Genomic DNA, 26,723 nt, shown 5'->3' with positions numbered 1-26,723 from the left:
ATATTTAAAATGTATTGGCCCATACAGGAGGATGTAATTTAACATCTAAAATGATATGTTGCCTCTACATAAACTATGAACAGACACAATTTGGTCACAGCAGCCCTTGTCATTAAATCCAATACCAACAACAACCACACAGATTTCATGCAGGCAGATGTAACTTCTGATGGGTGGTGAGGTGTCACACTTAGGCTGCTGCTGATAACAAGCATGTCCTCACTACCCCTCCATCTTCCCCAGCTTTCCCAAACATCCCGCATATCACAGTGGAACTCATCATCCCTAATTTCTGGACGGCACCATGTCCCCACTAGCTCTATTACACTTGTTCGATTCCACACAGTTCTTTTTTTTCTTTTCTTTTTTTGTTAAAAACTGGGGTGTGACTGTTCCAGAGTTAAAGGCTAGTACATAAAAAGTGAAAGCTTTTAAAATGCATTTAATGAGATTCTCATTAAGAAGTGTCATATTAAAACACACAACTACTGCTGTCTCTGAAACAGTTAATTTTGAGTGTCATATATAACCTAGCCCTGTTAGTGTTTTGTTAAACTAGTAATGAAAATTATATTGAATTTTTTTTTTTTTTTTTTGTTATTAGCATTAGTAGACATGATGCAAGAATGCAAGCTTATATAGCATCAGCCAAAAAACCTCCCGTTTCACATATCCATTCACTCTAAAAGTTTGTGAATTTATTTGAATTTATTTGAGCTGTCAATTTCCACAATGACAAATGGAATTTTGTTCCAGCAATCAACCACCCACTGGCTAAAGGCAAATTTCTGCACACCTATTCTACAACTGTCTTTCCTCACTGAATTTTTGCCACCTCAAGCATGAAATCTCAGCAAGAGGAAGAATCCCATCAGCATTGAGCTTTCTCAAACCATTCAAGGCATTATGCACATCAGTAAGATCACCTTGCAGGTGCCTAGTCTCCATAACTTTAGCCTATCTTGGTAACAGCAACTTTTGTTCCACTCAATAATCTCTTTGCCTTTCTCTATACTCATTCCAGCAGCTCTACATCATTTCTTATAATGAGGCTTCCAAACCTGTATGCAGTACTCAACACATGGCCTGACCATTGCCTTATACAAGGGGACAAAAAAAAAAAAAGTAAACTGCAGCCATTATCCACCCACTACACGACGGACGCCTCCTCAACAATTCATCCTGAGGGAAATAGACCATAAAGGGGATAATCACCTCCTTATTTATCCCTGCTAGCAAAATTCCTATATATATCATTGACAAGGCCCCATGAGCTACTCTTGCAGTCCATCTACACTGCTCAGAATACTGAAGGAGCAGCAGTGCATAGCACACGCTTCTTGATTAAACCGGGGTTCGAGCCCGTCACCTCCAAATACGGAGGATGCGGAAAGGTCAGGGAATGACCACCGCATATCCCGGAGCAATATGGCCTTAGTTGCTAATGATCCTAAAAACCAAATAACAACAACTCTCCCTCTTCTTAGAAGTAATTATGTATATAACATCCATGTTACAGTTAGCTAACCTTAAGCAGAGAGAGTTTAGTTTTTTCTTATGAGTTATTCCAACTTTTTTTTTTTTTTTTTTTTTTTTTGGTTCACGCAACATTCAAATCAACCAGTGAACACACATTTGTGCACACATGATACACAATTTAAAATAAAAAAATTTAAATTTAAAATAAAAGGACTAATAGATTAACAGTAGCCACTGTCAGGTGAAAGTGATTCTTGCACTGCTTCTATTGGAATGAGCAGCAGCCTGGAAAACAAGATGCAGGGTATTTCAGAGACTGCTGGGAGTTATTGCGGTAAAAGTAAACACATGGGTTGTGTTAGGGTAGTTAAAAATAGGAACAGGTGCATGTATACTTGAATGTACACCAATGCTAGGAGTTTGGTAAATAAATTTAATGAATTTGAAGTATTGCTCAAAACAAGGCAGATATTATTGGGATATCAGAGATGTGGTGTCACACAGATATAAGGAATGCAGAACTGGAATTTGGGGGGTACAATGTGTACAGGAAGGATAGACATAATAGGAAGGGAGGAGGGGTTATGCTATTATTTAAGAAACACACAAATCCAAGGAAGTGAAGCCAGTCGACATCGCTGGACAGTGCAGTGTCGAGTCAGTTTGGTGTAACATAAGCACTGGGAGATCAAAATTGAGAGTAGTAGTGTTTTTTGGCCTAATGACTCTGATGAGTATAATAAGAAACTGTACAGGGAAATAGTGAGCCAGTAAATCAGAGAGTCTTATAATGGGAGATTTTAATTTCCTTGATACTGACTGGAATTTGTGGGTTGGTCACTCACACACTAGCAAGGCTTTTGTGGATTTATTGGATGATTGTTTTCTACATCAGCATGTTCGGGAGGCAACTAGAGGGAGTAATACTCTTGATCTGATTATCAGTAGTGATTCTTCATGCATTAAGAATCTGCAGATAAAGGAACCACTAAGTGTCAGTGATCACAGTGTGCTGAGGTGGGATTTACTCAGAGGTAACTACCATCAGGGGTAAAGGGAAGGGTTTTTGCTTTTGTAAAGGTAACTAAGGTGGTCTCAGACAGTATTTAAATTCTATAAGGTGGGACCAACTGATGATATTACCAACAGCAAACTCAAAATGGGAAGCATTCAAAGAATTTACATGGAAGCTAGTAGGGTTTACATACCAACTAAGAAATATTGTTCAAGGTTTTGGCCTAAATGGATGTCAGATGAACTAATGAGACATATGGCAGAGAAGTAAAATGCATGGGATAAATATAAATTAATGGGTGACATGGAAGCCTGTGATAGATATAAGCTGCTCTGTAACCAAGTCACAAAGGAGATTAGGCAGGCAAAGGCAGATTATGAGAGATATTTGGCAACGGATGCAAAGAAAAACAGAAAGAGTTCTTTACCTATGCAAACTCTAGAAGGAAAGGTATGAATCAGATTGGTCCACTGGATATTGATGGTTCAACTGTTGATGATCCTGCTCAGGTGGCTAACAAACTAAATGAGTATTTTGCATCTACATTCACCTCTGGCATTCAGAGAGGGGAATGCCAGAGTGAGTTAAACTCTGGCAGTAAGCTAGATGATTTTGTAATAACTGAGAGGTGGAGGAGAAATTGTTGAAGATAAACATAAAAAATGCACCCTGGGTGGATGGGATCTATCCAGTTATATTAAAGGAGGCAGCAAAGGAAGTAAGCAAACCCTTAGTCATAATTTGTATATTATGAAAGCTTCTTTGGACTCAGGGGAGGTACCCATGGACTGGATAGGCGCCTCTGTAGCCAGGTGGGAAGGAGCAGCAGTGCATAGCACACGCTTCTTGATTAGACCAGGGTTCGAGCCCGTCACCACCAAATACGGAGGATGCGGAAAGGTCAGGAATGACCACCGCATATTCACAGAGCAATATGGCCTTAGTTGCTAATGCTCCTAAAAACCAAATAACAAACAAACAAACAAACCATGGACTGGAGAATTGCAAATGCGACCCCAATTCAGAAAGGAGGATCAAATGGCAACACAAGTAATTATAGACCTATTAGTTTAACTTCTGTTCCAGGAAAATTAATGGAGGCACTGGTTAAAGAACCACTGCAGGATCATCTAGACAAGACTTCAGTTATAGCTCGGACACAGCATGGTTTTGTTAAGGGAAAGTCTTGCCTGACCAATTTGATTGGATACTATGATGTGGTCACAAAGGAACTGGATGCAGGGAATAACTTTGATATCATATATTTGGATCTTAGAAAGCCTTTTGATACTTGGAACATGGAAGACTGCTGAACAAATTGGAGCAGTGTGGCATTGGAGGAAAATTGCTGCTATAGATAAAGGGATGGTTGAGTGGGAGAAGACAGAGAGTGGTAATGAATGGACACTGCTCATCATGGAATAATGCTATTAGTGGAGTTTCACAGAGTTCGGTGTTGGGCTCACTGTTTTGTATATTTATCAATGATATTGATGATGGCATATCAAGCGTAATGTCCGACTTTGCAGACGATACGAAGGTTGGCAGGGTTGTTAAGAACACTAATGACAGTATGCTGCTGCAACAGGATCTAGAAAAGTTGAGCAGATGGGCTGAGAGGTGGCAAATGAAGTTTAACATTGACAAATGTAAAGTACTACATATGGGAAGCAGTAACCCCAGAGTAACGTATGAACTGTGTGGTACTACACTGAGATTGTTAGAGAACAAAAAGGACCTGGGGGTAATTGTGCAGGCAGATATGAAGTTTTCTAAGCAGTGCAGACTGTTTGCAAGAGTAGCTCATGGTGTCTTGTCAATGATATACAGAAATTTTTCTAGCAGGGATAAGGAGGTGATTATCTCCTTGTATAAGGCAGTGGTCAGACCATACCTTGAGTACTGTATACATGTCTGGACCTCATTTTTAGAAGGATGTAGAGCTGTTGGAAAGAGTAACGTGAAGGGCAACAAGATTAGTGAATGGAACAAAGTGTTGCTCTTATGAAGAAAGGCTTAAGTTTTGCAAATTACAGTATCTGGAGACTAGGCACCTGCGAGGTGATCTGATTGAGGTGTATAAAGCCTTGAATGGTTTGAGCTTGCTCAGTGCTGAAGGGATTCTTGCTCTTGCTCAGAATAATCACCTGAGAGGGCATAAATTCTAATTGAGGAAAGACAGATGTAGGATAGATGTGTGGAAATTTGCCTTTAGCCAGCAGGTAATTGGTTGGTGGAAAAGGCTTCCATCCTTTGTTGTGGAAGTTGATAGCCTAAATAAATTTAAGGCTGAGCTGGACAGGTATTTTGGAACAAATGAGGGGGTGAAATGGGAGTGTTTTTTTTTTTTTTTTTTTTTTTGGTTGATGCTGCATAAGCTTGCTTTCTTGCATCATATGCCTCTGCTAATGATCTTGATACAAATTTATGCTAAACTATGTTTATGTTATATGCAGTTATGAACTAAACTGTTGCTATTAATACCCGGATTATATATATGTATAATATAAATAAATCCATGAATACAAGAGTAAATAAATTTGTTTCTCATCCTTTTTGTTGAGGAGACACCCCTGGAACAGCCATTAGCTAGAAGGGTGTGAGTTACATTCTAAGGTGTGAAGCAGACCCCATGAGCAAAATGTTACATCCATGGGACATTCACCCTGAAAGGTTGAATACAAAATTTTGAAATACATGTGTAATTATGATTTTATTTTAGAATATTTCAGATTTTAACATCTTAGGTTGACATTTATAATAATTAGAAGATATAGTTAAAAGGGATCAAAATTAAATGCAGTTTTGAGCTGAGTGGTTGTGCACTAAAGTTGCATGAGATGATAGGAGTTGGCAAAGACCTGCAACCTGTAGGAGTTGTCTTTACAGAGATTTTCCAGTTCAATTCTTTTTGGTTGATTGAAGAGTTCTATTGTGTTTGCTAGAAAAAAGCGACTTAGGTTGTTCAGGTTTTTTAAGTTGCTTTGAAGAGGGTGTCTTGTTTCGGCATTCTTGGGGACTTCGTGAAACAAGCCATCAATACTGGGAGTTCCTAATCTTCCTGTTAGCAGTTGGGCTAATGTGAAAATGTTTCTTGTGTTAATTGTCTGTTTCCAGGTAGGAATACTGAGATTGGAAAGTAAGATGTCTCTAGAGGTAGTAAATGGGTAATTCGAGATCCTGTACAGCCGTCTAAAGATACAGTATTCAGTATTGAGGAAAGCTTTCAGGTTGCTCGGTGGGGCAGAGGACCAAATCTGTGAAACATACAGTGGGATGGGAAGTATAAATTTAAAGATATACTTTTTAACAAGGTCTGGGTTTCTAATGCCAGTTAACTCCTGTTTGGCAGCCCAGAGTGCCGCATATGTTTTTGCTTTGATGTAATCAAAGTGTTCGGAGAATGTTAGTCCTTCATCCCATTTTAGGCCAAGGTCTATGTATGATTTAACCTTTTGAACTTTGCATCTACTTACCAGCATAGAAATATTGTTCCTGCTCTTTTTCTTTGTAATTTTCATCTGGGCAGATTTTATTGGGTTTAAATGTAGTCCAGTACAGTCAAGGTAATGCTCCAGTTCATTTATTGTGTTATTGGCTTGTTGATTTGTTTACTTAACTTGTTGTAGATCTTTAGATTTGACGAAGAATTTCAGGTCATCAGCATATGTAATAAAGTTGTCTTTATGGGATTCAAAAAATGGTTCCAGAGCTGCAGCAAATAAGTGAGGAGAGAATGCCTCCCTGCGGAACTCCCTGAGAAATGAAGAAATGGGTAATAAAGTCGTCATGAGAGATTGAGGCATCTGTTCTTCAGAATGTTACATAAAACCTTCAGGAGACTGCCTTGTATTTTAAAGTAGTAAGATAGAATTTGTTCCAGAACCATTATCGAGATTTTGTCAAGAGCTGCAGATATATCAAGGAAGATAATATCAGGCTGTTCTTTTTAGTTGATAGCTTTCTGCACCCAGAATAGTGTCTCAAGATTTGTGACAGTTGATCTTCCAGATAAAACAGAGTACATTTGCAGAGGACAATGCCCGAAGCAGTGGGTCTGAGAGAAGGGTCTTCTCAAAAATCTTCAAGAGTGTGCAACTTATGGCTATGGGTCTGTAGTCTTTGGCATTTTTTGGTTTCTTTATTTTGGGAATGGGCCTGACTATGTAGCTGTTCCATATACAGGGGATAGTATCTTTTTGAATGATTTCATTGAAGGTGTGGGGGCCCCCGGTAGCCATGTTAGCAAGAGCGCAAGGCTGTACTGAGTGGAGTATGCGGAGTTTGAGACCAGCTATTGGTAGTCATGGATTTCCTCCTCAGTATCTTGAGTTAGTCAGTCTTAAGGCCGAATGCTATTAGCAAGTCAAATCCAATGATCCTGACTAGGAATGCATTAAAAATAAATAAAAAAATTGAAGGCATGATTACCTCAATAATGTAAGGGCTGCTGAATTTTGCCATGAGAAGAGGGAAGTTATCAGGATCAACAGTTGCTTTATTAGGAAGTTCATTTATGGCTTTCATGAGGTTTTCTTTGGTAATTGTGATGATTGTTAGAGGTGTCTTTCTTAGTAAGTTTGAGATGGGTTCTTTTTCTGCAATTCGGTGAAGGATGACAGTTATTCTCTTCCTGTTTTCTTCAGTTACTAATTGGTTGGGCATGGGAGGTTGTCCAAGACTCCAAATGCATTCTTAGACCATTCACTAAAGATTTTAGCAGTCATGAAACCCTTTTTTCTCTTATCACCATTGATCCTTTTTTCCTGTTTGAGCTTTCCAGCATGGTTAACATTCAGATATTGTTTAATATGTATGATTTTGACTAAATATGATACACATCCAAAGTAAAACTAATTCTTAGCTTAATAATAAAATAATTTCCACAATATCATTGGTCTCATTATCTTCTAAGTATTTTGTTTTCAATCCTTTAAAGATGGTTTTTATCCTGTTTTGTAATCCAAATTTCAGTGCTGCATAACAGTGTGTATGCCTCTTGTTCCTCATTGTTTTAGAGATTACTTTGGCTTGTCTGGACAGGACTTTAAGATATTCTGTACTGCAAAATAGACCTATTTCCATGCTGTATTCAGTTCTAATTTCCACCTTCATTTATTCATTCTAAAGATATTGGAATTCTCTCTCTCTGTCTCTCATTGATTTCCAAGCATGCGTGCGCACGCGCACACACACACACACACACACACACGAAGGTGAAAGAAGCATTACTTTGAGGAAGGAAGGATGGTTGCAGAATAGATGTGTGGAAATTTGCCTTCAGCCAGATAGTATTGATTGCTGGAATAAACTTACACCTGGTGTTGTGTAAGTGAGCAATTTGAATAAATTTTAAAAAGGTTTGGGCAACCTGTTAGAAGGAATGGGCAAATGAACTGGATTTTTTTTTTTTTTTTTTTGTTGTTGATGATGTATAAGATTTGCTTCTTTGCATCATTTTACTAATACTGTTAGCAGCACTCATAGCAAGAATAAGAAAACAGTAAACTCTGTTAATTAAACCAAAAGCTGCACAATGAAGTTCCAACCTATGCGAAAAATACAAGAACTTATTTAGTATGGCTCTATATAGGTTTGAGTTACTACATTTTGTATTTAATGATTTTTCTTACATATTAAGGGCTGAAGAACCATCTCAATATAACCAGACATTGATACAAAGCCGTAATACATCCAAAACAATATGATATAATTTTCTTATATTGCCTATTGTATAACAATGAACACCAAAAACATTTTGGTGTTTGTCATTAAGCAAAATCTATGAATAAATGCAATTAGAGATTTAGCTGATCTCTTTTGAGATTCAAGTGATCAGCTTACTTAAATTTCATTAAGGTTCAAATTTTAAATATTCATTCACAATCATTTCTAATAATGAAAATTTGGATACTTTGGAAAGCTAATCCTTCAGAAGTCCTCTTTTTATTTTAAGGTACTATGTGTGGCATGCATTGAGACAATAGTAATTGTTTTGCTGTTAAAATCCAAAAGAACCAACCAATCTAGAGATAGGTTTTAATGAGAGGTAGAGATATGCCATAAGAGCCTGTAATTTTCTTGGTATCAAGATTGTTCGGGATACTTCTAATCTCTGATTTGCAGGCAATACTGATTATTCAAGGTGATAATGAGTCCTGGCTATTTAATTCTAATATAGGAGAATTCCCACCTGCTTATATGCTAGTTAGGAATTAACACATTCATTGCCTTGAATGCAATGCATCCAAGCACTGTGCTGTAATGCACATGAGTGGCCATTCTTATACATTCAACAACGAGCACATAAACCTCAAGGCACATGAAATTAACAATTGCTGGTATTGGCTCAGTATTTGTTCTGATATACAGCTTAGCACAAAAGTAAGCATTTACTTTTAGCAATGAATTTCCAGCCATTATGTATGAATTTTTGGAATGCTGCATATGTAATGTTGATCTGTTTCAGCATTCTGAAAATTATGACACATTGATTCTCTCACATTTAGGTGGCAGCAACTGTGTTTACATAGATAGCAGTTGAGATGTAGTGCCCAAACTAATTGGAGGAAGGGGATTAGCTTTTGGCTTCAGTGATATCAGATGACAATTCACAGTTAATTTTCAAACTTGCTAGACTGGTGTTTTTCCTTCACTCACCCTTTCTACTTAAATTCTTTGAGTGAAAAAAAACTTTTGATATATATTTCCTGAAAATTAAAAATTCAATATCAGTGTTAAAAATTTATTCTGGCTTTCTAATCCTTATTATCACACAACAGGTACTGGTACTATAGAGTTGTTTTTTCAGATTCAAATAGTGATTGTACATGGTCTTTGAAGTGGGCTGAGTGGAATGCTGTTTCAATTGATAAGTTTGTTTTTTTTAGTGAAGCAAAGTTCCCCAGTTTTTTAAACTTTCCAAAATGTTAGGCTAATCATTACCAGTTAAAAGTTCAAGCACATCTGTATTTCATTATGGAATCCAAACAGAGCCAACAAGAATGAATGTATAATATTTAAAAAAAAATTATTTAATCTTGTTTTTGCTGCCAAATATTAGTGTTCTGATAGTTGATATTTTCCAATTCATTCACTGATTGAATTGGAATATTTCAGATCCTTTAAAAACGAAACAGTTTTTAAAGGATCTGAAATACTCCAGAGGATTTAAAAAAAAAAAAAAAAAATCAATAAACCCACCTCTTTAAATCAATGAAAAACAGCTATTTTTTGTCATTAACATGTCTTTTTTATTGATATGTAATATGTAAATAAGTTTAGAATTTTTTTTAAATTACAGCTTTTTTTTTTTTTCTCTACAACTTTAATTTATGAAAATATTATATTTTTAGGACCTGCAGAAAAACTACAAAATACAGTTTATAGATAATATCAGGTGAGGATTTTCTCATATTGACTGCTAATTCTTTTTCTGAACCCCCCATTTTGGAAAATTATTAATTGATGTTAAATTAATCTGGCTACCACACAGATTAATTTAACAGCTGCTTTATGTGAGCAACAACATATTTACCAAAAATGTGTAGGTCAGGGATAAGCAGTCTTTTGGAGATGGTACTGCTGCTGGTTCACTTCGGAATGAGATATCAGTTACTGCTGATGAAATTTTGAAACCTGTAGGGTCTATATTTAGAGAAATTATGAATGCATACCATTATTTTGATAAAATAAATGTATGCAGGGTGGGTTATTGAAACAGCGTTTTAACCCTAGCATACTACACCAATGAGCCAAAACATTATGACCAGCGAGTCATAATGTTTTGGCTCATTGGTGTAAAAACATTATGACCAGCGAGTCGTTATGCAAATCGACGAAGGTGAACTATGGCGTGTGCGTGGGACACTGTATAAAAAACACCTGATACTGAGCTCTGTTAATCAGTGTTACTCTTGTTCTTCAGATGGAAAAGGCAGAGGACTTAAGCGAATTTGACAAAGGCCAAATTGTAACGGCCAGACAACTGGGTCAGAGCATATCCAAAGTGGCACAGCTGGTGAGGTGCACCTGGTTAGTACCTACCAAAAGTGGTGCAAGGAGGGAAACCCCACGAACTGCTGGCGAGGTGTTGGACAACCACGGCTCATCGATGCTCGAGGTAAGCGAAGGCTCTACCGGATGGTACGTGGCAACAGTGCCTACAATGGGCATGCGAGCGTTGAAACTGGACCTTGAGTGATTGGAAGAAGGTCATCTGGTCCGATGAATCACATTTCCTGTTGCCCTATGTGGATGGCTGGGTACGTGTGCATTGTTTACCTGGGGAAGTGATAGTGCCTGGATGCACTGTGGAACAAAAACAAGCTGGTGGCGGCAACTAAGTTGTCATTGCCCCACTGGAGAATTACCTGAAGATCGGCATTTAAAGAATTGGTAGCAGATTTTCGAGAAGTTGAAGCTGATTGAGCAGGACAAGGTTTCTCAAAATGGAAAGTTGAATGCAATGTGCTATCATCGACAAAACTATGGATAGGATTTCCAGTCAATGGAAGAAGGTCGTTGATATACAAGAGGAAAAGAGTGAGGGAAAGAACTGAACCTTGGGGGACACTGGCATTAGTGGAGAAGTTAGAAGACAGAGAGCCATCTACCATCACCCTCAATGAGCGATCAGAGAGAAAACTGGATGACCAATTACTAAAAACAGTTGGCAAACCATAAGATGGAAGCTTGTTTAGAAGACCTTTATGCCAAACACGATCAAAAGCCTTTGAGATGTCAAGAGCAACTACTTGTGTAACCTTTCCATTGAATTAGTCCATAAATGGGTAACATAAGCCAGAATATCACCAGTGGATCGACACTGAAGGGAACCCATACTGGCGATTGTTGATCAGAAGGTTTCTAGGTAGTTTAAGAGTTGGCGGTTAATTGATTTCTCCATTACTTTAGAAAGAGTAGAAGTAATTGCAATGGGACGATAATTGGATGGGAGAGATTTGTCACCCTTTTTAGGAACTGGCTGGATATGAGCAAATTTCCAAGCAGAAGGAAAAACACCTTTGGAATAAGAAAGTGAAAAAAGGCGGCAAAGAATAGGAGTAAGTTCAGGAGCACAGGTTTTGAGAACAAGTGGAGAAATACCATCAGGACCTGGAGCTTTCTTAGCATCAAGATTCATCAAAATCCTTCTGATATCCTTTTGACGGAAGACCACAGGAGGCATTGAATGGAGCGTGTTGGGAATGGTGGGAGGTGTTTTACCAAGATCATTAATACATGAGCTGGAAGAAAAATGGGATGCTAGCAGGTCAGCTTTATCCTTGGCTGAAGTGGCAACAGAACCATCTGGTTTGGACAGAGGTGGGAGCAAAGATGGGCAAAAGTTGCGGCCAATAGCTTTGGCAACAGACGAGAATGATCGGCTACCGTTAGGGCAAGAAGCAAGTTTTCTATTCTTAGCCTGTTCAAACTCTAGTTTGGACTGATTAATAACTGCTTTTCAATTGTTGCGAGCTTTGGTGTAGGCAGAAAATGAAACTGGAGAATTAGAAACAAGCCAATTACGATATGCAACATTCTTATCTTGAACAGCCTTAGCACATTTATTGGAAAACCTAGGTTTAGTTAAAGGACGAGATTTTAAAGTGGAGTGTGGGATAAAGGATTCCATTCCTGCAAGAATATTTTCACTGACACGATCTGAGCAAACGTTGACATCAGAAGTTTTGAAACAGTAATCTGACCAAGGAAAAGAAGAAAAGAAGTCATGCAGGTCATCCCATTTTGCATTCTTGTAATGCCAAACAACACGAGGTTGGGAATAGCCATGAAATAAAGGTTCCATTGGAGAAGAGATAATCACCAAGTTGTGATCTGAAGTGCCTAAAGGACTTCTCACTTCGACCGTGTACTTGGGAGGGTTGTTTGTGAGAAAAAGATTGAGCGTATTGGCTGTATGATTAGGATTATCCGGTATTCTTGTAGGTAAATGAACAATCTGTTCAAAGTCATTAGTAATTGCAAAAGCCTCAGCATCTCGAACAGCTGGGTCGGTGTGACTAGAAAACGGAAGCCAGCTGGAGTTCTGAATATTAAAATCACCAAGGAAAATTACCTCACTGTTAGGAAAGTTGGACTGGTGAAAGTCAAGTTGAAAAGAGAGGAAGTCAAAGAGCTCCAAGTGATTAGTGGAGTTGGGAGAACGGTAGAGACAACAGATGAATTTTACACAATGAGGTAGAGAGATTGTAAGCCAGAGAAGATCAAAGAGAGGAGATTCCAAATTGCCAAGTCTCTGACAGGGAATATCAGAACGGACATATGCACAAGTACCACCTTTGAGGCGAAAGGAATCATACAGCGAATAATTTGGGCATCTGAGATGAGCAGTAGATGAATCAACTGATAACTGAGATTCTGTCAGAAAAAGTACATGGGGTCTGGCAGACTGCAAGTGGAAATGGACATGGTTGAGATTAGAATTGAGACCACGTATATTTGTGAAATGAATTAGGAAGTCTTTGGGAGGTTTAGATCTTTTCGCAGATAAGCTTGCTTTATTAGTTTGACAATTCATGGTGTATTCAATAGTAAGAAAAAGTAGGTGGGACATGCTGTATGAAGTAATGAAATTTTTGGATATGGCATACATGTGGTAAGAATATACCCAGATCCTTGACATAACGTGGCCTCGACAATGCTCCCCGCATACACACTACTCGGACTCCCTCCAGTCACTATCTGGCAGAGTAGAGGTAGCAAGATTATACACTAGCTGATCCGGAAGCTTCCTAGAGAGTTACCAATAGGTTCAGTCCGGTGTACTAACTAGCAGCCGGCCTGCAATAACCGTTTTAGAGCTGTACCCTCGAAATGTAAGTAATATTGGATCTCGCCACGACGTTCATCATAACCGCAAAAGTCATCAATCATACTGCATGATGCAAGAGATAGGGAAGGGTTGACCAGAACTTAGCTCTAGAGACTAAACATGGGTTCCACCACTTCAAGCCTCCAATAAGCAAAGTGGTGGTATTTCACCGGTTGATGAGAGTCATCTACCACCTAGTACTGCCTGGTAACATAGAGGGGCGGCATTCCTCCATGTGGTGTGGGCGCCACACCTCGACCTCTGCTTACGTTGGTTCACACCTGGGTGGTCACCCACCATGTACTTGTGCATGGAGGTTATACCCAGGATTACTAACAGTCCCACCATCTTGAAGGTGCAAGCAGAGGATTTGGCTATCACAGACTGTCCGAACTTCGCCGAAATTGGGTCCACTTGACTTTGAGTGTCACCCAAATATCAGTTCCATCAGCGTTTTAGACTCCCAGGTAGCAAGTACAGCTTGTCTGGCATATCTGAGAGAATGTCTGTGACAACCTCAAGGACCTGCAATTTGTTACTTGCAATTTGTGTGTGTGTGTGTGCGGTGTTCTTTGTTATTGATTGCTTAGCTTTTTACTGTTTTAAATATTAACCCCCACCACAAATAACATTGAACAGAAATGTCAACTAGTTCGATGTACATATTAATTATTTTGATTATCACGTATATTCTTCCGAATTTCACGTATCATTTAATTTTTTAATTGGTAAGGTAATAAAGGGTAAATTTGTACTTAATATATCTTTACTTTTATAGCCTATGGATAATATTCCTCCTATTTTCGCTAATTACAATCGCTGTTTAATAGAATTAAAATTCAATTCACAAACGTGATCACAATGACCGGCGCTTATTACACATGGTATAGTGATCGGTACTTCAAATGGTGACTCCATCGTAACGTGATTGAACAGTGAACCAATTGTAAAGGGTGGGGAGGGTACATTGTATTTTTAACTATTTACGTGAAACTTCGGATAATTGGGGCAGCCGCTTAATCGGGCCAAAATGCACTAGTCCCGATGTGTCCCAAATAACCGGAATCGACTGTATATGCATTCTGTCCATCAGCACTGTGAAGTATGGCTTCCACTTACTTGTAAACATTCCAAGAAGCCAATATATGGAAAATATTGAGCAAAATGCTACCTTCATATAATCACAAGGTGTTTAATAGCCTTTGATATGTGCACATATGCAACCTTTAATATTCTTTGTAAATAAAGTTATCCCCTCAAATGGTGTTTTTTCCCTCCCATTGACAGAGTTGTAAATTTTACAAGCAGCAATGTTAATGCCTGTTCATTTATCAATAGTGTTCTTGAGTTAAGTGGCTTCATTTTAAAGTTAAATTGATATGCTTGTCTTTTTGTAACAGCATCTTGTTGGGATGATTAAAAGAAATCATCTTGTGGTTACCATTCTGGTTAGTTTCAGTTGTAATGGGTTACTAACACCAACATGGATTATATTGGTGTATAAGTAAATTATAGATGTTCTTTTGTGTATATTTATGTTTTATATGGGTTATGTGTTTGTTTTTTAGTTTAAAAATCAGATGTTTCTCCCGCTTCAAAAGACTTTTATAGGTTAAAAGTAAATATGGTTTTTTTATGTGTGTTTTGTGTGTGCTTGTTTTTTTAGTTTTTTAAAAAGCAAATGTTCCTGATTTTAAACTAAATCTTGAATCAAATGAAACTACCTACAAATCAATAATTTATTTGTAATAACACGTTACAAGCTGTTCGGAAGATTTTAAGTAAAAAAATAGTAATAGTATTCAACATATAGGCAAGAAAGCTAAAGGCTTTTCCTGCACATGCAAAAAAAAAAAAAAAAAAAAATATATATATATATATATATATATATATAAAGCATATAAGAAAAGGCAAATTATATGCTTCCCTCCTCATATAGGTAACTGTCCAATTAATCTTTGAATTTATTCAAACTGCAAGGGCAACTGGCAACATCTTCCAGCAACCTGTGACTCGCTGGCTAAAAGAAAACTTCCTACAACCTAGTCTAAACCTCTTCCCTGTAATTATAATTTGTGGCTCCTAGTTCTGGAATTCTTTATAACAGTGAAAATTCCACATTCATTTTTACTAACCCCTCTCAGAGCCTTACGAACCTCAATCAGGTCACCTCTGAGGTGTCTGGTTGCCAAGCTCTGCAGCCTACATAATCAGAATCTTTCCTTATGGTCGCTGTTTTGCCAATCTCATAATTCTGGTTGCCTGTCTTTGAACCTGTCAAGAAGCTCAATGTGTTTTTTTCAGATGAGGTCTCTGTACTTGAATGCAGTATTCCAAATGTGGTCTTACAATTGCCCTATACAGTGGGATTATTATCTCCCTGTCTCTACAGGATAACAAAATCATGATAGAATACCATGGTCTTGCCTGTCTACGCTGCACAGAAAACTTCATGTGCCCATATTGTAACTCCCAGATCCCTTTCTTCCTCCACTGTTTTTAATTCAACTCCACCAAGTGTATACAATAATTTCTTTTAGGATTGCTATTCTTCAAGTGCAAGACCTTGCATTTTGCTGCATTTAAACATAGCTGCCACTTCTCTAACCATCTTTGAAGTCTGTTCAAGTTATCATTCAGGATGATCAGTGCCAAGCACTGATCACTAATGATTCCACCAATGTTTGTTTCTGCAAATTTTGATATCACGGCTTCTATCCCTTCATCGATGTCATTTATAAAAATGAGAAACAACAGTGATCCAAGAACTGATCCTTGGGAGAACCTCTCCTGATGTCACACCAATCTGAAAAATATCCATTAATCACAGCCCTCTGCCACCTACCAATCCATCTTAGAATCTTTCCCGTAATCCCAACATATTCCAGCTTATACAGTAACCTCTCATGAAGGACTGAGTAAATGCCTTGCTAAAATCCAAATAAACTATGCAACTAGGAAAAGTGGGCCCCAATGCAAAGTTTTGTGTGGGCTCCCTGAAAATATTTGTTTTGGTAAAAATAAAAAATTAATAATACAGTGATAAACGTGATACTCAGTAATACTCTGAAATATTATAGATGCAATAGTAATAATTACCCCCTAAATGGGGCCCTATTTGTCTTTGGCCCCTGCAGTCACAAATTCTTAAAAATTGCCCTGGAAGCAGCAGCTATCTAATACCATTTCACTTCTATTCACTGCAGTTTTGCTTGTGCTGTGCAGCTAGTTAACAATAAACATGCTTCATGTGAAAAAAATTATTATTTGTAGACATAGTAAATTTTATCATAAACATAATAAAAAACTTACATTTTTACTCAATTAAATTTTTTTCTGTTTCAGGCAGGGCAGTGGGCCCCCTTTCAGTCATGGACCCCCCATGCACCACATTGGCATAGTTATGCCACTGAAACTATGCCAATTGTTCCCTACGTCCTGCTCATGTGTAACTTATATAAAAATAGCCTACTAAGTTAGTTAAACATGATTTTCCTTTAACAAAACCATGTTGTGTCCTTCAAAATTCCTTATCTATATAAATGTCCCCATCATCATCATCAGCAATTTTCAATCCACTGCAGGATGAAGGCCTCTCCAGCAACTTTCCAGTTCCTTCTGTTTTAAGCACTGGCCATCCATTTACTACCCACAAACTCATGAATTTCATCTGTCCATCTCCGCCTTTGTCTTCCAGGTTTTCTTCTATCTCCTCTTGGATACCATTCTGTTATTTTTTTAGTCCATCTGTCATCATGTCTTCGAGCTATGTGTCCTGCCCAAGACCATTTTAGTTCTTTTGTTTTGATAAGAATGTCCTTTACTTGAGTTTGCTGCCTAATCCATGTGTTTCTCTTCTTATCTAACAGTCTGATTCCCAATATAATTTGTTCCATTCTTTGCTGTGTAGTTCTCAGCTTCTCTTCCATTCTTTTGGTGAGTGCCCAGGTTTCACTTCCATAAGTCATGGTGGGGAGTATACATTGGTTCATTATTTTACGTTTCAGACAAACTGGGATATTGCTCTTCAGTATGTGACTATATTTCCTGAATGCTATCCATCCAAAATTTATTCTTCTCTTGACTTCCAGCCATTTATCATTATTACAGCTAATAACTTGTCCCAGATAAGTATATGACTCCACCTTTTCAATTACTGCTCCTTCAATCATTATTTCCCTTTCCGTGGCATACTTGTTCATCATTACTTTTGTTTTAGCCATATTCATCTTTAGTCCAAATCCTTACTAACTGTGCATAACTGATTAAGATTTTCCTCTAATTCTTTGGGATTGTGGCTTATGACCACAATGTCATCTGCAAATCGTAAATGGTTTAGGTACTCTCTGTTCACATTGACTCCTTTCTGCGACCAGTCTAATCTTCTGAAAGCTTCCTCAAGGGCAACAGCAAACAGCTTCGGAGATAGTGTCTCCTTGTCGAACTCCTTTCTCAATTTTAAATTTCCTACCGTCTTTGTCTTGTCTAATAAAGGAGGTAGCACTCTCATATATTTTCTTCAAAATCATAATATATGGGGTATCTATGCCTTGTCTTTCCAGTGCCCGAAACATTGCCTTATGCTGTATGGAGTCAAATGCCTTTTCCTAATCCACAAATGCCAGGCATAATGGTGTTTTATATTCATTTGCTTTCTCCATTAGCTGTGATGTTACGTGAAGGTGATCATAGTTGAGAATCCTGTCCTAAAGCCAGCTTGCTCTTTTGGTTGATTCTCATCAAGTATTGTTTCTAATCTGTTAGTAATGACCTTTGTGAACAACTTGTAGATGTGGGATAACAAGCTAATTAGTCTATAATTTCCAATTTCTGATTTATCTCCTTTCTTATGCAGCAAAACTATGATTGCATTATTCCACTGCTTAGGCATCACACCTTTTCTAATGTCCCTGTATTGCACTCTTAATCATTGCCTTTAAGATTTTCCCTACCACTGAAGTCAGACCAACAGATCTGTTGGTCTGACTTCAGTGGTAGGGAAACTTCACTCTTAGAACTTCTTTTATGTACTGGTGATACATTGGCACTTCTCCAATCCAAAGGAATCTCCCCAGAGTCCAAAGATGCTTTCATAATTAACCTCAATGATTCAATACACTCCCTGGCAGTTTCCCTCAAAATTACTGCATATATATACCAACAACTCTTGGGAGCCTTACCTGCATTTATGCTCAAACATTTTTTTCTAATAAGCAGTAATCAGCAATTATGAAATGACTAAATATGTAACAGCTCTGCCTCATTCACACAGCCTCTTCTCAGCATGAATGGTCTTTCGTCATGCTAAATATGATGCAAAGTGTCTATTCAGTTCATTTGCAACATCAGCTGGGTTATCTAAGACTTTCCCACACTGAGTGCACAAAGATTGTGCACTCAGATTAAGATCAGCTTAAGTTTCTTCTTTGTATTCACATACACTAGAAATTCCTTGTCCCTATTCTTTCCCTTTCAGCCAGTGCTTTCTCATATATAGCCTTAATCTCCATAATCTTATTTATGGTATTATTACAGATCACTTGTTCCTGTTGGAGGCTTCAGTACTTTTTTCTGCCCTATCTGACCAGCCAGCTCTGCGGTCATCCATTTTAGCATCCTCCTGCAATATTTTCTTAATGGTACATATGCGTTCGTGGCTTCTATGATTTTTACTCTAAAAGTAGCATTAACAGGCATATGATGCAAGAAAGCAAGCTTATATAGCATCAGCCAAAAAAAAACCACCTCTTCCTGTTTCACCAATACATTCACCACACTTTGTCTAGTTCAGTCTTGAATTTATTTAAGCTGTCAACTTCCATGACAGATGGAAGTTTGTTCCAGCAATCAACCACCCACTGGCAAATTTCCACACATCTATTCTACAACTGTCTTTGCTCAATTTGAATTTATGCCCCCTCAGGTGCAGAATCTGAACAAGAGGAAGAATCCCATCAGAGTTGAGCTTGCTCAAACCATTCAAGGCCTTATATACCTCAGTCGGATCACCTTGCAGATGCGTCTTCAGACTCTGCAATTTGCAGAACTTAAGCCTTTATTGGTAGCAGCAACCCCTTTGTTCCACTTACTAATCTCACTGCCTTTCTCTGCACCCTTTCCAGCACTTCTACATCTTTCCTAAAATGAAGCCTCCAGACCTGTATGCAGTACTCAAGGTGTGGCCTGACCATTGCCTTATACAAGGGGATAATCACCTCCTTATCCCTGCTAGCAAAATTCCTATATATCATTGACAAGAATCCATGAGCTACTCTTACAGCCTTTTTGCACTGCTCAGAAAACTTCATATCTGACTGCACAATTACCCCTGATTGTAGTACTACACAGTTGGTATGTTACTCTGAGGTTACTGCTATATGCAGCACATATGGGTTTAACATATGTCAATGTTAAACTTCGGTTACCACCTCTCAGCCAATCTACTCAACTTTTCCAGATCCTGTTGCAGTAGCATACTGTCATTAACAATCCTACCACCTTTGTATCTTCTGCAAATTTGGACATTAACCGTGATATACCTTTATTAATATCATTGATAAATACAGAAAATAACAATGGGCCCAACACAGAGGGCTCCAGTGGAGGACTCCATTAATAACATTAGTCCACGAAGAGCAGTGTCCAACTTACCCTTAATGCCATACTGCTCCAACTTGTAAAGTAGTCTTCAATGTTCAACACTACCAAAAGATGCAATATTTTTTGCATCCAGTTCCTTTGTGACCACATCATAGTATCCAATCAAATTAATCAGACAAGACTCCCTCAACAAACCCATACTGTGTCTGAACTGTAACTGGAGTCTTGTCTAGATGATCCTGCAGCGACTCCATTATTTTCCCCGGAGAAGAACTAACAGGCCTGTAATTACTCGTGTCACCTTTCAATCCCCATTTGTGAATTGGGGATACATTTGCACATCTCTGGTCCATGGGGACCTCCCATGTCCTCTCATAATCATGCCTAAGGGCCTGCTTACTTCCTTTGCTGCCTCCTTTAATATAACTGGATAGATCCCATCCACTCCAGGTGTTTCTTATGTTTAACTTCAACAATTTCTCCTCCACTTTGCTCTCAGTTATTACAAAATCATTTAGCTCAGAGGTTCTGAAACTTTCTCAGTTCAAGGTGCCCTCTGTGTCTCATATTTTTTCTTTTGGCCTAGGGGCCAAAAGAAAAAAGATAAAATATCTGAGACACAAAGAAAAAAACAGTTTAGCTCCCTGTTACAGTTTGATGAACTTATGGCATTCTCCTCCCTTAATCAGTCCTCATGTGTGAATGTAGATGCAAAATACTCATTCAGTTTGTCAGCTACCTCAGCAGGACAATAGAACCATCGATATCAAGTCGACTAATCTGATTCACCCCCTTTCTTCTAGAGTTCATAAAAATAAAGTAGTCTTTACTGTTTTTCTTTGTATCCTTTGCCAAATATTTCTGGTAATCTTCTGTGGCTTGCCTACCTCCTTCGTGATTTGATTACAGACTATCTTATATCAGGAGGCAGATGCCTCCTGATAATTTATATGCATCCCTTGCATTTTTTTTTCTCTGCCACAAGTCCCATCAGTTCATCTGACATCCATTTAGGCCTAAAACTATTTCTTGGTTGGTATGAAAAGCCTAGTATCTTCCAAGATTAATTCCTTGAATGCATCCCATTTAGAATTTGCTGTTGGCCCCACTGTATAGAATTTAAAAACTGTTTGAGAACACAGTAGTCATCTTTACAAAAGCAAACACCCTTCCCTTTATCCCTGATGGTAGCTACATCTTTGAGTAAATCCCACATCGGTACACTGTGATCACTGCCACCAAGTATTTCATAATTCAAATATATTCACCATCACTTAGCAATCCACCCAATTAATAGATGCCATATAGTGCCTTAAAACTGTGAAAGTCCTCTCTTCTGAAGATAAAACCAGTGCTTTTACCTTTAACTACTGCAACATCTTTCTTCATATTCCAACTGATGATTCCAGCTGGACTGACAATAGTTCCTGGACTTCAAAGTTCTGTGATGTTGTCTGATTTATTAATTATGATGAAGTCAAGAATATTCTCACCCCTAGTACTTTCTCTAACATACTGGTACAAATAAATCTAATTTATTTTAAAAAATTTTCCCAGGTGAGTTTCCCCTCTCACTTATTCCAATCAGTCTGGTGCAGATTGAAGTCACCCAATCATGTTTGCTTGCTCAGTCCATTTGCATGTAGACATTCTCATTGTACTCTTCACAATCTTCTGGTTTGTTGATTACTCCCACTCTCTTTATACCTTTGCTTCCAGCTAACTTATACCACACAGATTCTATGCTGGCAGATGTAACTTCAGGCTCAGCAAATGCTCTTTTTGTGTTCAGATTGCTTTTGATAAGAAGCATGACCCCCACCACCACCCCTTCTATCTTCCCTAATTACATTATACATGCTGTAGTGAAACTTGTCATCTCTCTCTCTCACACACACACAGGGTAACTCAGAATTTTTTTTTTTGGCTGGTGCAGCATAAGCCTCAGGCTTCCTTGCACCATATGGCTAATAATAATAATAATCCCCAATTTACAGGTGGTACCACATTTCTGTTAGCCCTACTATGTCATCATTAGGTTTCCTAACCACGATTTGAAATTCAGCCACTTTGACAACACACCTGACACTACTGTAGATACAGTAATGTCTCTGTAATATTTATAGTTTTATTTAAAATGTTACTACCATCAGAACATTTTATCAACATTGGCTGATGTGGCAACAAACAAGAATTCTTGAGGTGAGTTCAAGCAGTACTATGACCTGTATCATGAGATAAATGCAGATCTAAATTACCTTTCTTCCTCCTCCCTAACTATGATGATACTGGCAAAAATCTTTGCACCACTTTTGTTCAAATGAATACCTTCTTTACAAAATAAATTCCTTCTACTTACAAATGCAGGCCACGTGGATAAAATCTGCAAGGCCCCCTTATCACCTTGCAGATTCCCTCAAGTCTTGAGTTAATCCACAGGCTTTCAGCATATTATTCCTCCTGTCATGTCAGGGCAGAATTGCAGACACATACACATTCTGGTCTAACTCGTGGCATTTTTGCAACATAGTCATATATCCAACAGTCATGTTGTGTACATTTAATATCATTAGTCCCCACATGAATAATAATGTTCTCTTTACCTCCCTTAAAACCTAAAAACTTGTTGGTAACATCAATTGTTGTTAATCTGGGCAAACACACTCTGGTTTTGAATCACTTCTTTATTACAAAAAATGTTACCCATTTCTCTGACAATAGTCTCCCAATAAAACTAGATCACCTTTAACCAGAGCAATCTCCACTTGACTATTCTTTTCTGATGCCCAAATTAGGGTACACATCATTTGGTAGATCATGAGATACTTAAGTCCCTGACAAGCTACTAGTTACATTTGTTTCTAGGGCAAGCACTCGTTTCTTCAGTTATTCGAGTTCTCATAACACACCCAGTTCTAATTTGAGATCAGTAATTCTCCAGTGGGGCAAAGACAACTTAGTTGATTTCAACCCTTCTAAAATTCAGTCTTGTCTTATATCTCGCAAAAAGGATTCTTCTGCTCCTATGGTTATCTTTAGTGACACTCCGATTTCTAGGCAAAATGATATATCTCTTTTGGGGATTACCCTGACTTCTAATCTCTCTTGGCACAAGCACATTACAAATATTGCTTCTTCTGCATCTAAAAAACTTGGTTTTCTCTTTCACTCTCGGCATTACTTTTCTTCCAAATAGCTGCTCGCTCTGTATAAATCGCAAATCCGCCCTGCCATGGAATATTGTTCCCACATCTGGGGTGGTGCCCCCAAAACCTCTCTCAGGCTTCTTGATTCCATTCAGATGAGGGCAGTTAGGTTAATTAATGATTCATCTCTAACAGAGTCTCTCCACTCGCTTTCTTATAGATGCACTGTTTCTGCTGCATGCCTCTTCTACAGATATTTCCATGGGCACTGTTCTTCTGAATTGGCTTCTATAATTCCCACTCTCTCTTTCAAAACAGTCCGAACACGTGCCGCCAACATCCATTTACTGTCCAACTTCAAACCCACAGAACCAACTTTTCATCTTCCTCATTTATTCATTCAACTGCCATTTTCTGAAACAACCTTCCTTCATACGTATTTCCTGAAAATTACAATCTACAGAAGTTCAAGTCCAATATCAACAAATATCTTCTTTCGTCTTCTCAACCTCCAACCCAAGCACGGTACTAAGTACTATAGGTTCTAATACCACTCGTGTTTGGGGTTCACATAAAAAAAAAAAAAAAAATTCCTTATATTGGGTGCAAAGAAAAGAACCATCAGTTGAGCTAGGTCTTGTCTACTAGACCAGCCTTAGAATATGTGCCAGAGGCTATACAAATGGTGAAGTCACGACTCACAACTGAAATTCCCACAGGTATTTCTGTTTGAGCCCCGATGTCCTTGGACTTTGTTATCATTAGTGGATCTTGTGGCAACCATTTGAACTTTAGAAAGATTACAAAATTTTAAATTTAAACTTTAGAAAGATTGTGAAATTTAAATTTACAATATACTACAGAATTTCAGTTGACAAAATGTTACAGAAATTCAACTGTTGACAAAACTACCGCTAAAGAAGTTAAATTTAAACTACTGAATGAAAATTACAAAGTTCCCATCAAAATATTTGATAACAAAGGCTATCTGAATATTAAGCTTTCCAAATACTTTACTTTAAACTTACGATATACTATAGAATTTAAATTAACAAAGTATTATAGAAATTATGCTGCTGACAAAACTTTTAACCACTAGTGAAATTAAATTTAATCTACCCAACAAAAGTTACGAAGTTCCCACCAAAATATCGATAGCAAAGGTTATCTGAATATAATTAAGCTGTAGTTTTACAAATACTTATCTAAATACAAAAATAAACTAACCTAGACTATAGGAATTCAAACTATATATTAACTACATTTTAGTATATTAAAATAAAAAAAAAATCCTCAAAATTATTTCAAAAACTAATCTGGTATGAAGAGCTTTAGAAATACATAGCCACAAACTAATTTAATTTACACTAAAAATAATTTACACACACACACATTGTATATTTTGAAATGTAGATTTTTATATTCATTAATAGATATATATCCTATACTGTATTCTAAACAAATTGTTTCATGAACATTATTATTTATATATAAATATTATTTAAAAAAATAATTTTTTAAATATTATTTTTTAGGTATTTTTAACCAGTCACACAAGAAGACCTTCAAATGAAAAGTAAATGAAGAATATACACACGTCTATAATGTTATTTTACTAAAATACTATATAATTTCATTATAATTCTTAAAGTTATATAAATTTCTGTATATAATTTTTGTGTACTATTTAATTATTTAAGTGCGGAATAACTAATTTATAGGTGTTATCATTCTGATTAGAAGAAAAAGTGTTTGTAACAATTTTTTTTTTAAGAAGTTTGTGACATAAGGTTAGACTTGTCTCAAACAGTATATGCTCTGTTCGAGATAAGTTGTTAAAAATAATTTACTGTTTTTACCATTTCTTGTATCTTCTTCTGTCTTTGAGTAGGATATAATTTTAGTGTCACCGAAATACATAACATGGTGTAGCATATGTAAAATTATTTTAACTTAAAATGAGGCTTTATAACTAATCTGCAGCTCCTGTATACCCCACCTGTGTTTATAGAATAATTTAATAAAAGTCAAACAGGCAGAGTTACTGGAACATTGGACAAGGGCTAATAAATAAATAGTCAAACTTTTTGGAGTGTGAAAATAGTTATAATCATTCCATTTTATCTTATAACAGAGCAAGTTTATAAACCAAAGGGAATCAAGGTATATATCCCATAAAGACCAAATATTCCATGAAAATAAAATTTTATAATCAGGTTCAAATGCAGTGACTATGCCACCAGAAAGTCTATTTTAATACAAAGGCAGCTTAAGGAATATACTGGCATGGGGGATATTAAATTGGGATTTTAATCAAAGAAAAAAAAAAATCAATCCATTAAATCAGAAATTCCTGTTTTTTTTTTTTTTGATTAGTGGCCAAAACATAAAATGCTGGAGGTTGTGGGCCACATGAGTTCTCACAGGAAGCAGGCTGCAAGAACATTTCATTACCACTAATTATATACTTTTTAAACCTGAATTTAATTTTTTCATCAACATTTATATTTATAGTTTTTAATTATTTTACATATAATAATTAAATATGAAACCCAACGATTATTATGTAACACTGATATTCTTATTACGTGTTTATAAGACTTTTGCTAAGTACTGAGGATTGCTAAATATTAATAAAAATAGATATTTCAAAAGTCAATTGAAAGTATAACTTGTGACACGCTAGTTTTAAAACTCATGGGACACAACACTTAGAGCTGCTACGTGGCAGCACAATATGAATGAATGGGCTATATGCTAGCCATGGTTTGGACACCTCTGCGTTAAATATTAAGTGATCAGATGAAAAGGATTACACTCATACCAAGTTCAGCAAGATTATCATGTGTCATCTTAATGACAGTAATAATGAAACCAGGATTGCAAGCACTCAGACAACATGGATGTTAATAAAGAAGCCAATTTTATTCTACTCACAAAGAAAACTGTTACAAGAAACATATTTTCTTCCTTTAAAAAAAAGTGTCATAATTCTCTGAAAACTGCCCTTTAGACCATATAAATGAAACCACTGAACTCTTTTAGTAAAATTTTTTCATTAAAACATTTTGATGAAAAGTTGTTTGAAACTAAAAAGAATTGTACCATCTTAAACCAGAAATTATATAAAATATTTGATTAAACACACTCAAATTTAAAAATATACATATTTAATATTTATATTATATTTATTATATGTATAAAATATAATGCTGTTAATTTTACCAGTAATTTAGGAACAATTAAAGAATATTTGCAATACTCAAACAAGTACTAATCAGAGGATTACGTACAGGGTTGTTAAAATTAAAGTATCCCTATGTAGAGGGTTCTGGAGAGAGTTTTAAGGCTCGTACTGAAGAGAAATTTGGACAACAGGCACAATAAAGAATGCGCTCGCCGTTTATTGGAAGAAAAAAAAAATGTTACAAAATTTGTCACTATATGGCACTGTGACAATACAAATCACTTGAACAGTGCTACAATTGTTCAGTGTGTCCTCCATTTTGGTCAACAACAGTTTCCATTCGAAGAACAGCATTTTCTACAGCAAAACGTAACATGTTAACTGTAATAGCCAGCACATGACATCTAATGCTGTCCTTTAAATCTGCCAGAGTTCGACATCCTTCCCACTACACCTGGT

At 37.0% G+C, this 26,723-nt stretch overlaps 1 protein-coding gene across 1 annotated transcript in view; it reads left to right on the top strand.

The window, feature by feature from the left end:
• LOC150085841 (ankyrin repeat domain-containing protein 27-like) overlaps nt 1–25,165 on the top strand; it is a 289,235-nt gene extending 264,070 nt beyond the window's left edge. The window contains exons 18-19 of the mRNA XM_090373518.1: nt 9,850–9,893; nt 24,613–25,165. Of these exons, the coding sequence (XP_090229644.1) occupies nt 9,850–9,887 (38 nt within the window). The 3' untranslated portion in view covers nt 9,888–9,893; nt 24,613–25,165. The remainder of the gene's footprint in view (nt 1–9,849; nt 9,894–24,612) is intronic.
• The last annotated feature ends 1,558 nt before the right edge of the window (nt 25,166–26,723 follow it).

This window comes from Mastigoproctus giganteus, chromosome 5 (genome assembly GCF_048544385.1).
Source record: "Mastigoproctus giganteus isolate SK-2022 chromosome 5, ASM4854438v1, whole genome shotgun sequence".
Lineage (NCBI taxonomy): Eukaryota > Metazoa > Arthropoda > Arachnida > Uropygi > Thelyphonidae > Mastigoproctus > Mastigoproctus giganteus.
Note: the sequence above shows the minus strand (reverse complement) of the source record. Positions and strands in the feature narration are given on the sequence as shown.